The sequence below is a fragment of the Mytilus galloprovincialis genome, chromosome 4 (genome assembly GCF_965363235.1).
Source record: "Mytilus galloprovincialis chromosome 4, xbMytGall1.hap1.1, whole genome shotgun sequence".
NCBI classification, from domain to species: Eukaryota; Metazoa; Mollusca; class Bivalvia; order Mytilida; family Mytilidae; genus Mytilus; species Mytilus galloprovincialis.
In genome coordinates, this window is record NC_134841.1 from 27,486,526 (window position 1) to 27,505,111 (window position 18,586).

Sequence of the window (18,586 nt, forward strand, 5' to 3'; positions counted from 1 at the left end):
TCCACCTGACAACCGATCAGACAATAGCTTTAAGTTGAATCAATGCAGACAAGATCATTAACTGGTGCTCATTAGCGAGTTGGTACATTTCTCTTATAAAATACAACTGACATATAAGGATCGTACTGGTGCAATGTGGATAAATTTATCGGTTTCCAAGAGCAAAATTGGTAGCGCGTCATCCCTACAATGGCTTCCATTTCTACGATTGTGAAAATGAACTGGCATAATGGGGAGATAATTTTGACGAAGTATGATCCTGACTGTAAAGACACAACTTATGCAAAAATTGGATGTGGAAGTCATAGATTTCCCATTGAAAATAGATATTTTTTTAGTAAAGATGGGTAAAAAAGAGTTTGTGATGTATGTTAAAAAGAAGAATTGGGTAATGAATTTCACTATATATTTAACAGTTATTTGTCAATGCTGAGAGACAAAAGTTGAAAATGTAAATAGCTTCTATGAGCTAATGAATAGTAAATATAAATTTACGTTGTTAGCTCATCTATATTCTGTCAAATTGTAATGTCAGTATTTACCTTCCTTGATAATTCTTTTACTAGGACATATGTTTTAGTGAAATAATAAATGGTTACCGTCTTCAAAAGTTTATAACTGAATCCAGTCATTGACACCGTATACATTTGCATATTGTATATTAGCTATACTTCAAACAAAATTTGGGATTTGTGAGCTTTTGTAAAAAGAAAAAGTTCAATATTTTACGTATTCAGAAAATATGCATTTCACGTTCAAGTAAATATTCTAGTGTTTAGCTAAATCTAGGAAAATATGACAATATCAGAGAATTTGTTTCTAGCGAAATAAAGGAAACAGTAGTATACCATTGTTAAATAGTCATAAATCGATTAGGCGGGTAACAAACCAAAGCGGATGGAAACACATCAAATAAAAGGGAAAAACAACAGAACAATAGAACACTTTACTGTCACAAAAACAAACGTCAAAATACATAGAAACGAACGATTTGATAAGGTTATTATTCATTTAAGTAATATGTGTAACCTACGATACTTATACTTGTCTTTATAGGTAAAACATAATGTTTTGGTGAATCTCCTCTGCCGTCGACTGAATTAAAGTTCCAGAGACTAATACTTTAATTATTTTTGACTGCTGATTCAAATTATTGTCACATCAACCTAGTATGTCTGTTTGGGTTGCTCATCTAATTCTGTTCAATACAACTATAGTATAAACAACTGTCATACAAGTGTAATGTTAAGTAAGCTATTCAACCATTTTTAATCCACCATTTTCTTCGGAAGATACATATACCATCAGAAATGTGACAATTGTTTTTACTCGTTCCGTTGGTTGACAACGTTTGAACCTGCCACTTTTCAGGAACGTCCCTTTTTCGAATTTAAATTTTAGTTCGTTTTTTTGTCATTCTTTTTACATATTTTTCACATCAAAAGTATTGTTAGAATTATAGAAGTATTTATGCTATTATCAGTACACGTTAGATTGTCATGGTGTAAATTGTATTTTGTGTGGATCAACTTTCAGGTTTGTGAATTGTTGTTGATCTATTCGTCTTGTTTAATCGTCCATGGTGTTCCTGATATCAACATGGGAAACATTGCAACTTTGATAACTTGTATTAATTACAACAAGAAAAATGTAAGGTATTCATATCCAAGAGGACAACTAATTGAAAATAAGAATAAAAAGGTCTTTCTCGTTGCTCCCTCCTGTTAAAGTTTTCTAGCTAGTACAAGAAGTCTGTATTTTTATTTAATTTTTTTTTGCTAAAAACCTTATCATCGTTCTTAGAAACTTTAAGTTTTTTTTATGCTATTGCTAAACTTTAAAATTCATAACCCGCTGAACTCAGTATATGCAGAAAGCGGTACAAATACAAGAATTATAAGCGTAGAAAATATAGTAATTAGTAGAAAAGTCCAAAACAAAAGACGGTCAACCACTAAGGCAACTTGTTTCCATTCTGAAACAATGTCTTCCTCGACATCGTTGTCATCACTTTTAGACACTAAGTATTTCATATATTTCAAAATTTCGGATGTTGTTTTGTGAAGAATGGTATCTTTAGGTTCAGACGAAGATCCTGGTTCAGATATGTTAACACTTTTTCGGACATCAGAAAAATAATCCAGGCCATTTCCAGTAATAGGTGTATGGTCGGATAATTCGTGATCGCTTAATGTTTCATTGGACCCGTGGACAACCTGCTTTGTGTCGATATCGGTGAATAATTTGGTACTTGTTTCGAAATCTAGGTCCTCGATTTGGTGTCTCAGTGATGCTTTTTGTTTTTTTATCTGAACCTCACGCTGAAATGACTTTATTCCAGTAATGCAATTACAACGCACTATTTTCGCAAGAATTCCCAAAACTATTATTCTAACCCATTTAGGTACTCTTTTCTGTTGCGGAGAGCAGTGATGCAATTTCATCACTAACACCGTCAAAATAACGGCAACCGACGCTAACGCCATTGACATGGTTAGATATATACCTAAAAGATATAAAAACAAACTTTTAATATACGTTACCGTTTTGCATTTACATTGTTGTAATTAGTTATCAAAGGTACCAGGATTATAATTTTGTACGCCAGACGCGCGTTTCGTCTACATAAGACTCATCAGTGACGCTCATATCAAAAAATTTATAAAGCCAAACAAGTACAAAGTTGAAGAGCATTGAGGATCCAAAATTCCGAAAAGTTGTGTCAAATACGGCTAAGGTAATTTTTGCGTGGAAAGTTGGATTTAAAAAGAAATGGAAAAGGCTGTATACAGGGTGCAATATTCTATAATTTTAGCTTATGCATTATATTTGTATGAAATTTGTAACCGTTTGCAATTGACATGTGGAGGTAACAAAAATACTTTCTTATTTTAGATGTAGTGAATATTATACTGTATATATATGTTTTGTCTAACTCACCAATCAATGGAACGAATTCCGACGTAGGTGGCATACTCTCAGCAACCAATAACATAAACACAGAATATGATAACAAAACAGTGATACTTAAAGTGATCTTCTCCCCAGCATCTGGTGGTAGACAAAATGTCAAAACACTTAAAACATTCAACCAGAAACATGGGAAAATAATGTTAAGAATATAATACAAAATTCTCCTCCTAATCAGAAACTCAACAGTAACATCAGGATACAGATCATCACCAATAGGATATTTAATTTCATTGCGGACGATTTTGTTTTCTATTAATATCCATTCTCCATTAGTTGTGTATGTATGCAGTTCTACGGTATCTGTAAGAGACACTAAATCGACTTGTCTTTTAGGGTACGACCAGGAACCAAATTTTAATTTGCAGATCTGTCTGTCGAACGGGAAAAATGTAATATCGACTTTACATGAACTTCTTAGTCTTACCGGAGGTGACCAAAACACCCAACCATCATGATGGACCATTGCATTAATAGGCATAAATCCATTAGTATAGTCATCGGCACTAAAAAAATAAAGCATCATTTACTTTGTGTACCATACTAAATAATGAATGTAATCAACACATTTTAGAAATATTTTTTTTAATTCTTACAAATTAAACACCATTTTATTAAAAGACAAAACAAAATGCATGTTCAAAGGGAAGATATGAGAGTTGTGTTTCACTTGTTCTACTAGTCACTAACTTTTGACGTTGTCATTTTTTTTTTGGTCAGAATACAACTTTTAGAATCTACCTTTGAGCTTGATATTTCTGTTTTGAGTACAACATTTTACAGAAAAAACACACTATATTGTGAGGGATAATCTCACGGAATTACATCTGACTTACTTGTTATACAAGACAATATCTGGTAACCATAGTTTACTAGCTGGAATACGTAAGACCTTCAGGTTATTATAGTGAGATTCGTTCCATCGCATTCTGTCATCTTTCCAGCGCTGAAATCATATATTTGATTGTTTAGGATTTGAATAAAAAGTAAAATAACGTTCATATAAAACAAAACACTAAGATCTTTATACGGAATAAAGCATTAAAAAAACATTCCTTAGCACTAATAAGTTGGTTTAAAACACTGGGGGTCCGAAAATAGACGAGTTATGAAATGGAGACCAATCCATAGAAACGGGAAGATGTGAAACTCAGAAATAAAGCACAAAAAACTTCTTTAGCACTAATGAGTTGTTTAAAAGATCCGGGGGCCTAAATTACCTCACACAATGGTTTACAGAAATAAGGGCCACTGCCTATCTTGGACAGAATTGCTTCATGTCAAGTATATACCGTTTAAAATAAAGCTGACAGAACGACAATTGAAAAGCTAGATCAAGCTTTAAATAAACCCATCATAGATACCTGGATTGAAATTAAGTATTTGAGCCAGACGCACGTTTTGTTTACTAAATACTCACCAGTGAAGCCCGAATAAAAAAAAGTTAAAAAGGAAAAATAAAGTACGAAGTTGAAAGCATTAAAATCGCAAAATGTCACTTTTCGCAGTAAAATAAAAATACTTAATGCAGTTGGTTGGTCAGAATCACTTTCAGGATTCACCTTCGCCCTAAGGTTAATGCAATAAACAGATGGCAAGGGTGTATAGATTCATGAATACTAAACCTGAGTGAGTTGGGACCGTAGTTTCTTTTAAATTACTAAAAGATATTAGCATTGCTGAAATAGAGATAGCAATATCAAATTCCCGGAAAGGGATTCAAATTGTTACTCAATCGCATGATAAATAAAGGTTAACAACTTCTGTGAATGTTGGTGACCATAGAATGAATTTTCGGTACAAGGCTTGATATATTACAACATGCATGCTTGAGTGTTTAAATATAAACATCATCAAGTAAAATATAAGTTATTCAAAGTATGAATTCCTATCAGATATTTCATCAAAGTATTTTATTTTGCATTCGAAATAAATTCAAATGAATGAAATTTTTTTGTGCCTTGTACATGCTTAGAAGATGCATCTTTCTCAAATTATACTTTTTGTGATTTTTTAAGTTTTTGTGTTCTTTCTTAACTTGTTATTGTTCGTGTGTGTGTGTTTTCCTCTTTTAACAAATGAGAAGTCTGTTTGTTTCCACTCAATGGAAACTGAAATTATTTTTCATGTTTAAAGTTTGAATCAATGTACATGAAACAAAATATTTTATATATGTTATATGTATGACACATGAAAAACTTCCTCAATAATTTAGCGAAGGGAAAGAAATGAACTCAAATGATTTACAGATTTTGTTATTGGTTTTATGGAAAATATTTTACATTTATTGACATCTGATATTGTTATACTATTCATGAGTTTAACCAAGCTGAAAAACTGCATAAATACGACAATTCGACAAGTTTAAAGTCAAGATCAGAACAAAATTACAGCATTCTAGGGTGCTAACTTTTTTATATATCTTATGCTGTTAACATTAAAACAAGATTTATGATTATTATTATTTTTTAGGCGATTATCTCAATTTTCCCCTTATAATTTTTCCTGACATGGTCTATACTAATTAGTCAGCACGGAATGAATTTAACCGCAGTCGGGCTACGGTGTTTAATTGTCAAAGAGATTTTCTATCAGAAGCTATTTGCTTGCAAAGTTATTCATCTTTTTTTTTAAATTGAAAATGTAAAAATAAAACAAACGAAAGGACAGCTGTTATATGATGCAAAAATATAAGCTATCTTTTAAATTTTTTCGTAGTGTTCTAATTAAACTGATCCTCGTAATTCTTGTGCCGACGTTCATTTAGTGACTGAATTCATCTGTCAGATCAAAAATTTATTTAATCTTTCTCTCAATTCAAGAGATGATATTTGTAGAAAAGGTTTATTCAGAAAGTGATTGCTTCTGTCAATCTGTAATTCACTATCTATCGTAACAGACAGATATCAGGAAATATGACAAATTCCTTGGCATCCGTGTCTGATTATATTCCACATGGTAATGCTGTACCTATTTTGTAAGAAAAAATTAAATTGTGTTTTGCTGACCTTTGCTTGATATCGATATATTGAAGGTACGTCTTTTCAATTCGGTGTTGCTTTTAAAATACTTCTAGACATACTCGGTATAAAAAATTATCACAGAGACCAAGCTTACAATTTCGTATAGTTACGCTCGAATAAAAAGGTTGATAGCCAAATAAAGAACGATGTTGCAGACCATTGAGGACACAATATTCTGAAAGTTTCATCATTAGCTTGTTTGAAGTATTTTCTTGCAAAGTTTTACGACGAGCATCGTGGTTTGGTTGATTATTATTCAATATCTTTGTCATATATCACAATAACTCTTCCTAGTGAACATACTGAACTGCGAGGAAAATTCAAAACGAAAAAGTCCCTTATCAAATGTCAAAATCAAAAGCTCATACACATCAAACGAATTGATAACAACTGTCCTTTTCCTGACTTGGTACAGGCATTTTCTTATGTAGAACATTGTGGATTGAACCTGGTTGTGGACTCATTAAAATGATACCTCTCATAGAATTTTTAATGAGTAACACATAACGTGCCAATATATAATACCTTTATCTAAAATCTAAACCGAAACAGATCCTCAAACCTAAACCAATGATAGATAGTGAGTTGTAAATGTATCTGTTAATATTAGCAGTCATAAGTTTTAACATCTTCGCTAGCAAAGGGTTACATTCAACTTTCCTCCTCTCCACTCTTGGCGGATTGAGATTGAATTTCGGAGACACAAGGTAATGATTTTAATCGGTTGCAGTCGAAACTCGCTGCATCCAATCAAAAAGCGCCTATAACATGATCACGTGTATTTTTAAAATGTAGAAAGTGTATGTTAACAATTGCCACGTTCTTATTGTCTTATAAGTCTTTACATCCCTAAACATACGACTATATTTAATGACGATTTGAATGTTTTTAATCAACTAATAGAAGTCCTGTATGTTTCTTGCATAAATGCATGAATGTCAACGTATAGTTTCGTTTCCTGCTTCACCAAGTGTGTAGAATCTTGACGCTACTGTGTTTTTACCTCCAAATTGAAGAGTTCAAGTGCTACCATTGGTCAAGAATAATGTATTCGGAATGGTAGTGACTTTAATCTACCGATAGATGGCGAAACATTGTTATCACAAATGTTGGCTTAATCTGCCAAGGGTGGAGAGGAGGGAAGTGGATCGTAACCCTTGGCTAGCGAAGATGAAGTTTTAATGAACTCAATTTTTTCATATTGATTGCTTTAAATATTGAATAGAATTGTAAAATTAACTTAATAAATCATTTCTAGAAAATATTTTAAGAAAAACAAATAGGCGAACATTAATTCAAGCACTGTTGAATTCTAAAGTACAAGAAGTATTCAAAAGTAAAATCACAAAAATACTCCGAGGAAAATTTCAAAACGGAAAGTTCCTTAACGAATGCCAATATCAAAAGCTCAAACCCGTCAAAGGAATGAATAATAACTGTCATAGTCCTGACTTAGTACAGATATTTTCTTAGAAAATGTTGGGTTGATATTGGTTTTATAGCTAGCTAAACCTCTCACTTGTATGACAGTCGCATCAAATTCCATCATAATGACAACGATGCTTGTAATAACAACGATGCATGAACAAAACAAACAGACATAGTAGATAAAAATGTCAAAAATAGGAGTACAGCAGTCAACATTTTGTTATAATCTTAATCACTACAAAAACAAACAAATATGTAACAAAGAAGCACAAAAAGGAATATATCAAATTTAACAACCTCATTCATTGCTTTTTTTTGCCATACGATTTTAAGTACTGGGACCGATTCCTTACCATAATAGACACATGTCACTTTTATTTTATTTTAATGATCATCATGAATATAAAAATTAGCAAGTGTGACATCATTCACCACATAGAACGACAATTATAAATCAAGATCGTTGTTACTTAGGCTAAAAATAAAAACTTTGATCTTATGCAATTTTTAAAATTCGTTCATTGGAGCAATTCATAAAAACATTTTTGCTTTAATCACAGATTATTGAATCTTTTGCGTAACTTTCTGGAAGCATATCAAGAAGATTAAAAATGCCTTTAAGCATCATTCAAGGACAACTGACTTTTACCAGAAAACATTAAAAAAAACAAAACCATGAAAGCAAAAATGACATAACAGATTTTGTACTTATTTCCAAGAAGAGGAATATCCAAGATGAGGAAATAACATATTAGTGAATGATTTTGGACTTAGAAATAAGTAAAATAAAACAGGTTGTCACTTTGACACATTCCTCATTTCCATTTTCAATTTTATCTTCATGGAGAATTGTGTCAATATCGAAACCGACAGCGTTGCAATACTTTAATATTCGACGGAATGTTATCTTCAACATTTACAAAATAAACTTGTCAACAAAGAGCCATACATTGAATATAAAAACTAGTCTTTACTACTACACTTGAAACCAAATTTTTTGAGGCTTTTAAAATTCCTATAAACTCATGCATTTTTCAAAATTTCGGACATCAAGGGAAATTTTTTTTGCGAAAAGCAGGTATTCGTTAAGCAATAGAACATTAAACCCCCGGACAGAAATAAAAAAAAACAGATGAATTATGTTCGTAATCAATTACTGATGAAAGAGATGTGGTTATCGCTGGAATGTAGACAATTACTAACTTAAACAGTATCTTGTATTGTCTATTCTGTACAATAGCATCTCAATTATGAGAGTGTATATTGTTGCCATTGAATGCTGATGAGTTATTCTAATTAGTTAATTGTTTTAAATGAAGGCGATAGTAGTTTACAGATGTTCAAATCTCCTAAACCAATTAAGACGAGACAAATCAGGTTAACAAACAACATCTGAGGTTATCATAAAACGGACTTATCTCTGTCCATAGGCTTAGTATTTTATTGTAACAAACAACATCTGAGGTTATCATAAAACGGACTTATCTCTGTCCATAGGCTTAGTATTTTATTATAACAAACAACATCTGAGGTTATCATAAAACGGACTTATCTTTGTCCATAGGCTTAGTATTTTATTGTAACAAACAACATCTGAGGTTATCATAAAACGGACTTATCTTTGTCCATAGGCTTAGTATTTTATTGTAACAAACAACATCTGAGGTTATCATAAAACGGACTTATCTTTGTCCATAGGCTTAGTATTTTATTGTAACAAACAACATCTGAGGTTATCATAAAACGGACTTATCTCTGTCCATAGGCTTAGTATTTTATTGTAACAAACAACATCTGAGGTTATCATAAAACGGACTTATCTCTGTCCATAGGCTTAGTATTCTATAGTAACAAACAACATCTGAGGTTATCATAAAACGGACTTATCTCTGTCAATAGGCTGAGTATTTTATTATAACAAACAATATCTGAGGTTATCATAAGACGGACTTATCTCTGTCCATAGGCTTAGTATTTTATTATAACAAACAATATCTGAGGTTATCATAAAACGGACTTATCTCTGTCCATAGGCTTAGTATTTTATTATAACAAACAATATCTGAGGTTATCATAAGACGGACTTATCTCTGTCCATAGGCTTAGTATTTTATTATAACAAACAACATCTGAGGTTATCATAAAACGGACTTATCTCTGTCCATAGGCTTAGTATTTTATTGTAACAAACAATATCTGAGGTTATCATAAGACGGACTTATCTCTGTCCATAGGCTTAATATTTTATTGTAACAAACAGCATCTGAGGTTATCATAAGACGGTATTATCTCTGTCCATAGGCTTAGTATTTTATTGTAACAAACAACATCTGAGGTTATCATAAGACGGAATTATCTCTGTCAATAGGCTGAGTATTTTATTGTAACAAACATCATCTGAGGTTATCATATGACGGACTTACCTCTGTCCATAGGCTTAGTAATATATTGCAACAAACAATATCTGAGGTTATCATAAGACGGACTTATCTCTGTCCATAGGCTTAGTATTTTATTGTAACAAACAACATCTGAGGTTAAAATAAGACAGACTTATCTCTGTCCATAGGCTTACTATTTTATTGTAACAAACAACATCTAAGGATTAAAATAAGACAGACTTATCTCTGGCCATAGGCTTAGTATTATGTTGTAACAAGCAACATCTAGGGTTATAATAAGACAGGTTTATCTCTGTCTATTATGCTTAGTATTTTATTTTAAAAAACAACATCTGAGGTTATCATAAGACGGGATTATCTCTGTCCATTATGCTTAGTATTTTGTTGTAACAAACAACATCTGGGGTTATTATAAAACGGACTCATCTCTGTCTATTATGCTTAGTATTTTATTTTAACAAACAACATCTGAGGTTATCATAAGACGGAATTATCTCTGTCTATCATGCTTAGTATTTTATTGAAACAAACAACATCTGAGGTTATTATAAAACGGACTCATCTCTGTCTATCATGCTTAGTATTTTATTGAAACAAACAACATCTGAGGTTATAATAAGACGGACTCATCTCTGTCCATAGGCTTAGTATTTTATTCATTAAAACCCACCATTTTTTCATAAAATGCCCTGTACCAAGTCAGGAAAATGGCCATTGTTACATAATAGTTCGTTTCTGTGTGTGTTACGTTTCGGTGTTGCGTCTCTGTTGCGTCGTAGTTTTCTTATATTTGATACATTTCCCTCAGTTTTAGTTTGTAACCCGGATTTGTTTTTTCTCTATCGATTTATGAATTTTGAACAGCGGTATACTACTGTTGCCTTTATTTATTGTAACAAACAACATCTTATGTTATAATAAGACGGACTTATCTCTGTCCATAGGCTTGATATTCTATTGTAACAAACAACATCTGAGGTTATAATAAGACGGACTTATCTCTGTCCATAGGCTTAATATTTTATTGTAACAAACAACATCTGAGGTTATCATAAAACGGACTTATCTCTGTCCATAGGCTAAGTATTTTATTATAACAAACAACATCTGAGGTCATTATAAGACGGACTTATCTCTGTCCATAGGCTTAGTATTTTATTGTAACAAACAACATCTGAGGTCATAATAAGACGGAATTATCTCTCTCCATAGGCTTAGTATTTTATTGCTTTACTTATCTTAAATTTTGTAAATGAAACTACTTAAACTTCGCTTGAAAATTATAATTAATTAAAAGGTTGAATATCGAAAGGTTTTGTTAGTATATTAGAAAGTGGCAAATTCATAAGTAGTGACACTGATGTCACTGGTAATGATTGAAAAAAAACCAATGTAATATACATCTGAGAATACAAAGGGCAAGTAAGATTGTCAGTACGTTTATGTATATGTATATGTATACTAACAGATGAGCATACCATGCAATTAGCGTTGTTTAGGTTAATTCTCGGTTTTGACTTTGGTTTCGGCTTCGGCTTATGATGCATATGTCTATTAGAGGGAAATAATCGGCTTACTTTCCAAGAGCGCTTGCATTAGCTCTCTGTTCATATCGGGGTTCGTTTGGGTTTGCTAATAGTATTTTGTGCTCTGTCTGTTTTTCTATTTTTCATGACATTGCCTGTCATTTTTCGACTTATTGGTTTTGATTTCCAATTGTATGTAGTCCCTCAATTCTAGAATACATATATATGTATATTATATATCATAAATCTTCTTTGCATTGAAAAAAAGTAAAATCACAAAAATACTGAACATCGAGGAAAATTCAAAACGGAAAGTCCCTAATCAAATGGCAAAATCAAAAGATAAAACACATCAAACGAATGGACAACAACTGTCATATTCCTGACTTGGTACATGCATTTTCTTATGTAGAAACTGGTTGATTGAACTGATGTTATAGCGGTAAACTTTTCATTGTATGACAGTCGCATCAAATTCCAAAATATAGAAAATAGACCTACAACTAAGATAGGCTCACTTCTTGATAAAACTACAAAGAAAATGTTATTATATAATGTCGTATTGACAACTTTTGGGTTTCCCTGGAATTTTCAAACCAATCTTATTGGTATTATGTTATACCAATTCTGCATAAACACTTGTTTTAATAATATAATAACTATCTAAGAAAGTAACTACTGGAGCAATGGTTACGTTTTAACAGTTTATTCGATGAAGGAATATCCAGAAAAGCGCTTAGTATGCACACAATTTATATATGAATATTTTTTAAACACCAATTCGATGCTGCTGCTGGCCGACTGTTAGTCCCAGAGGATATTATTTACCAAGTATTCAGTGCTTCCACACTGACATGATTTGTAACTTACATTTCCTTGATTTTCGTTGACAAATCTAATGTAACATATTATTTGAAAAGAAAGTCACAAACTCCCCAGGGATTATTGACAATATGTTTATGTCCATTTAAGTCATATACTACTAGTAAATGTAGTAGCTCATAAGGTATTCAAGCATCTCTGGCTTTCAAAGTTTTGGTTTTTCCTGATGATGATTTATCAAGAAAAGCGCCTAAGCGCATCAAATCTATAGACCGATGATTTATATTTCATGTGTATATATATTTTATACTGTTTAAGTCTACATACTATAAATCAGTGAAACCCTAAACACATGTTACTTTGACTTACATGTTCTAGCCAGGCGTTTGTTACAAACACTTGATTAACTTCATCCTGTAAAACAAATTAAAAAGACATGACAATGAAATTACTATAATTATCATAAGTTTCTGAAATGGCATTTTCTCAAGAAAATATCTGCAGTTAATTAAATCCATGCAGTCAGAAAAACGTTTGATTTCACTCATCGTGTCTTCATACACTATTTACTTTTTAGAGAAGATACATTTGCCAAAAAAGATTATTCTAAGGCGTTTTTGCAGTATAATGAGTATCAGAGGTAAACAGTGAGTAAATGTTTAAGGGGTATGCCTCTCAGTTGTGAAGTGAGGGGTCGATACTAAAGAGATATTCAAACTCGAAGACAAACTGATAGCGCCATATCAAACAACAAAAAACAAAAAAGACAAACAACAGTCTACAAAAAACAGTATAAACATATGTAAATTATATTTCTGGACATATTCTTAACAACTATATTTAAAATAGCCGACGACAATGTATAAAACCTACTGATGGCTTTGTTACTCTCAGGGGTACTCGAGAATTTGTTTTATTCAATATAGCTTAAGCATTGCAGGTATGATTTCGCTGACAAGTTGAATAATGTGTCAATATATGTTTGTTCACACTCAGTCAAATATATCCAATTAGAACGTGGTTAGGAATGCTTATTTCTCAATTTCTCTTTACTACATAGAGGATATCAGTATAAACATGTGCATCTCAATATGGTTAGATATGATAATCCTTATCTTTTTGGAGAATTTACTATGTTCCTTTTTGTTCAATGCTTTGATTCTCCTTGTATATAATAACGATACCATTTAAGTATACATTTTCATTTGGTTTTCTTTGTTTGAGATTACTAATTGTTCAACATCTTGATGCTTTCAGACTCTTATACTTGGTTTCCGGCATCATGTATGAGAAATAAAGTTTTTCGAAATGCGTCAAATTTAATTCAGTATCATGTATAAAAAAGTTTGTGTTCGAGAATCACAAAGAGTAAATACAGCTTTCAAAAATAGAAACTAGGATTTACTTATACATATATGGAGATGAGGAATAAACGTCAATATGACAGCATCCCAACGACAGAAATTATCTAAAGAAAAATAGAGGGCAAGATACAGTCTTGGGCAATCGACAGGTGTGTAATCATTCTCTTACCCATTGATATATGACATACTACAAGCAACGACGATGTTCTTTAAGTTAATTTCCTTCATTTTTACCAAGTATTTAGAATTTTTGCTTGTAGATATATAAAGTTCAGGTGGGGTTGTTTGCGATAAATATCAGTCAAACGTGCCGTTAGTCGTGCGAATGTTTTTCTCGTGATAGGTTATCTTTATATATATATACCCCTTTAGTTCTTTTAGCATGATTTTAATAATAGTTTCAGTGACGAATAAAAGCCCTTCACAGTTCTATTATTCTAATAATCTACTCTATAACGTTAAATCTTCGTATCCTTGTCGTATTTAAGAGAAATATATACTCACCATATCCATGATTTGTATGAGTGAGTATCCAAACTTGACAACTACACTATGTGAAGCATTAATCACAGGTCTTACACTATTATCGTACTTGTTCTTATTAAACAGTTCTTCCACTAGTCTTTGTTCATCTGGTAAAACCACTGCTAAAATTTGCAATGTTTGTAAAATGAAACAGTAAACGAAGAGTAAAACTGATGACATTTCTTTTATCAAAAATTATTACAAGAAAACTAGAAATAACGAATTAAAAACAAAACTATAAACCACTATGATAAACTATTATTTTACGCCATTCAAGTAGTCAGGTTTTTTCTCACAGTTGGTAATTATCACTTAAATCCCTCAAGACGGAATGTTATAATCATTAGTATTTATCAGTCGCAGCTGTTGTCTCTGACATCACGAGTTTGATGACACTTCTATCCTCCTTCTTATTCCGTTTCTTATTATCGAAGATTTATTCAACAAGTTATAACACTATTGACTGTTCACTATAATTTCACAAAACAGAATATGCCTTTGTCAAATCAACAATATCGTACAACTGCCAAGTCTGTCCAAATAAGTAAATGAAATCGTAAACAAACCTTAACTTTCATGGAAAACACATTGATTATTCACACTCAGTGACAAAATATTTTATTGACAACATATATACGGATCTCCTCTTTAATATTTATCATTATATTTGTGCATTTATATTAGTAGGTTAGTGCTTCCATGGCGAAGTAATGCAAGGTTTTACACATGTAAGTATGAATAGACAGCTTCAGACATATACTTAATCATTTCTACTTCATTTAATATAAACTCGTCCTTTATGGTTTCACTGTTTTGAAGCAATAACTTTTAACAAAGGGAAAGTCGTTATTTTATTTATTTTATTGTGGCTATGCATTTTCATTTGAATAGAAGATTTAAAATTATAAACACTTTGTAAATAGTATTATGTATGTTAAATGTCTTGTCTTATTGGTGATATTTTATTTATTTACTTTGATACAGTGATTTTATTTAATCTATTTGCGTATTTTAATGTAGAACGTAGAACAATTTCACATACGTAAATGATAAAGACATATATTAAGAATCCGACATTATTTTCCATTCTGTGTCCATTTTGTAGACACATCCTTTTGTTACTATATATTTCCACAAATTTAAATTGAATCCATAATGTATCATTTTAGAATTGGTTTTAACCGACCTTCGAAAGGCCTTCTATTTTGATATAAGGAGTTCCATAATTGTACCCATGCTTAAATTCATATTCATAAAGATTTAACAACTTACATTTTGTTTAATTTCATTGCTATATCAATCTGGCAATAGTCCATGCTCGTTATGTATTTATTTTGTAAGAAATAAGTGTCTGTGACACATTTTAATTATTCATATTTAAAAGTTGACTTTTTGTGGACGTCGCATGTGACGTTTTATATTTTACTTTTTTCTCTGGAAAAGCCATCTTTTGATGTATAATGATACCGTTTTTGTTTATATCTTAATATATTTAGCCATGTTAAAAGACACTGTCACTGCCAAATGGAAAGTTATAGATATACAAATTGATTATCTCTGAGAAAACTTGAAGGATTAACACTCCTTTTTTTGAAAAAAGGGTGCAAATTGGCTTAGCGTTGCAATTCTGGTATTAAAAAACATGAATATTTTATTCAATATACGAATTCACCAATAGACGAAATTTTATATATAATAGTAAAGTCTAAATTATCCCGATTATAGATCAGTGAATTATTTAAACCTAGACTACTAACGATTTTATATAAAAAAAACAATTTCCTAATGCCTGCGTTACTCTGTCCCGAAATTGACACCAGTTGGACACGTAGTATAGGAAATGTTCTGATTGTATAAACATTGGGCCATACGTGAGGGCATCTAATGGTTAAGTTTCTTCGTTTCTTCGGCTGGCTCCAATAGCCACTTTGAAAAATATTTGACGTGAAAGCTCTTGCGAAGGTTCATATTTGTGTTGAATTTGTGTTTTGATTTTGCCCTTCGTGTGTCGTTTGGGGTCAGAGTGTTGCCACTAACAAACTCGTCGTTTAAACCCAACTTTTTAACATGTCGACCAAATACTACTAAACAATGACGATACTTAAAATTTTAGAATCGAGTTCTTATGTCACTTGAATTTCAGTTTCTTTTCCAGTTATTATAAATCTGCTGGATCATTGTGATAGATGAAATTAAGGTAATGTTAAACCTAACGTGATTTAGAGAGGGACGATTCTCCATAAAGCGGAAGGTGATTTTAAAACGCATGACCAATTTTGTCTGTTTCTTAAGTGATAAGTAGTGGGTAAACTCTGCATCATACAGAAATAAATCTGCAAGGAATTTACCGTACAAATAGTTCCCTAATTCACTTGAAAATACATATGATTTTGATTAAGATAATGTGGCTTTCGTTAACAAGCACATAGTGTATACATTTTTGTCTTTCAAAGCAAATTGTGAAAAACCATTTCATGAGAACAAAATATATGTCATAATTATAGACACGTAGATTTGCAGACATTCATCAAAAAGAAAAAGTGTATGCACCTACCTGCTTTAATTTGACAAGACGTCAATGAAATGCCTGTATCTAAATAGATAATTTGTCTATTTAAAATTCTGATGTGTAATTTCCGGAACAGTCTTTCTCAGCTTGTTTTTTATATTGAAGTATACAATTAGAAATATATTTACATTTTATTTTGTTACCCTTCAAAGTTGTTGCTCCTTCGAAGGTAAACAGGTACAGAAAAAAATAATTAAAAAAAAAGAACTCCGGGGAAAATTCAACACAGAAAATCCTTTATAAAATGACAAAATCAAAAGATCCAACACATCAAACGAATGGCTAACAACTGTCATATTCGAGACTTGGTACTGGCATTTTCTTATGAAGAAAATTGTGGTTTAAATATGGTTATATAGCTAGCTAAGCCTCTCACTTTTATAACGTCGCATAAAATTCCAACATATTGACAACGATATGTGAACAAAACAAACAGATATAGGCCTATAAGGTAAAAATGTCAAAATACTGGTACAACCGTCAACTTTGTGTTATAATCTTAATCAATTTAACTAACTGAGTATAAGTATAAACTTTGATTTTGCTACTTTTCTTTAAGTCGGTGCTAGTATCATATGTTTGAACATATCGAAAGTCATCAGGAAATCATGTTCATTATCGTGATAAACAGTTAGATTAATACCGGTATTCATTTTAAAATAATCGGATATTTTCTCAGGAGAATATAATGTGGAGCATTATGAACTGTAAGTTAGTTAATAACGAATCAATCTCTTTTCGCAGCAAACTTTCGATTGATTGATTGATTGGTTTTTGGCATTGCTTTCAGAACTAATATTGTACCATTTCTGGGCGGTCGGTTTTTATTGGTGTAGTTAACCGGAGTGTTCAGAGAGTGCAGAGAGTTCCACCAACCTTCGGTAGGAAAACTGACACTCAAGGTCAAGATCGGACCTGTTACTCGTGGGTTTCGAGGTCATAACCTTAGAGTTGACCGGCTAGTGGTACAGTAGATCGTCTTCTTAGATCACTCGACCACCAAAAGTTTTGAACGATTTTGCAACCACAATATCTGAATTATGTAGCAATGTAGTTAGTACAGGATCTGAGAATAAGGTAGGAAAATAAAACTAGTCATTCACCCGTTTTCAAATTATCGTTAAATGAGGACAAAAAAGGTGTCTGTGTTATGTCTTATGATCATGAATAAAAGTCGAAAGAGTTTAGAACATGTTACCTTTTCCAGTTAATGACAACATATCTCCTTAATTTAGTCATATAATTTTTTTATCTTACATGTCCAATTCCATGCTACTTTTAATAACTTTCACGGAATGTCCTTATTGACAAAAATCAAATGCAAATTGATACTTTCAAAATGAGTTTACAGCAAAAATTTAAAGAAATACCAACGTCTGCAGCCCAAAACAAAATCAACAAAATTCCTCATCCTTCCGAAAAAAAATACCTTTATAAAATTTCTGTGTCATTTGGTATCTTGTGGAGAGTTTTCTCATTGGCAATCATAACACATCTTCTCTTTATATCTTTAGACGACACAACAAATGAAATTGTACTATGATTCACAATTTCATATAAAGTTAAAATGAAACAACAGATAACATGTACGGAGAAAATTCATCTCAACCGGTTGTTATCATATAAATAAAGGAAACAGTAGTATACTGCTGTTCATTTACTCGGGAATATATACCTCTTAATACTTCACATGCTATACGACTGTCGAAGTACCTTTTAGTCATAAACAAACTTGTTTATAACAGTGGTTCTCTAATTTTATGGAAATTTATCCCTTTCCGAACCCATTGATAAAAAAAGTTAATCAACGTGTGGTTGCCGGTGATCTCAAAAGATCATTGGGTGATTTTAAGGATCATGACCTTTTAAGCTAACTGGATGAATAAAAGTATGATATAACAGGTGTTAATGAAATTAACAATTTCGTGCAATGTGAAAGGCACTCGTAGGAGATTTT

The 18,586-nt window shown here is 31.7% G+C and overlaps 1 protein-coding gene across 1 annotated transcript; it reads right to left on the bottom strand.

Moving 5' to 3' along the window:
• Window positions 1–931: 931 nt before the first annotated feature.
• Window positions 932–14,792, bottom strand: LOC143071753 (neuronal acetylcholine receptor subunit alpha-3-like). The gene is made up of 5 exons (XM_076246302.1): window positions 14,040–14,792; window positions 12,541–12,585; window positions 3,807–3,916; window positions 2,941–3,476; window positions 932–2,506 (listed from the first exon to the last, which is right to left on the bottom strand). The coding sequence occupies exons 1-5, from the start codon at window positions 14,238–14,240 to the stop codon at window positions 1,845–1,847; spliced, it is 1,554 nt and encodes a 517-aa protein (XP_076102417.1). The 5' UTR covers window positions 14,241–14,792; the 3' UTR covers window positions 932–1,844.
• Window positions 14,793–18,586: the final 3,794 nt, after the last annotated feature.

What these genes read in the sequence shown, in the direction of transcription:
- LOC143071753 (XM_076246302.1), bottom strand. Translation starts at nt 14,240, where the DNA reads ATGTCATCAGTTTTACTCTTCGTTTACTGTTTCATTTTACAAACATTG. An exon ending in GATATTGTCTTGTATAACAA is followed by an intron (nt 3,477 to 3,806) that starts GTAAGTCAGATG and finishes TTATTTTTTTAG; the next exon opens with TGCCGATGACTATACTAATG. An exon ending in GGAATTCGTTCCATTGATTG is followed by an intron (nt 2,507 to 2,940) that starts GTGAGTTAGACA and finishes TATATCTTTTAG; the next exon opens with GTATATATCTAACCATGTCA.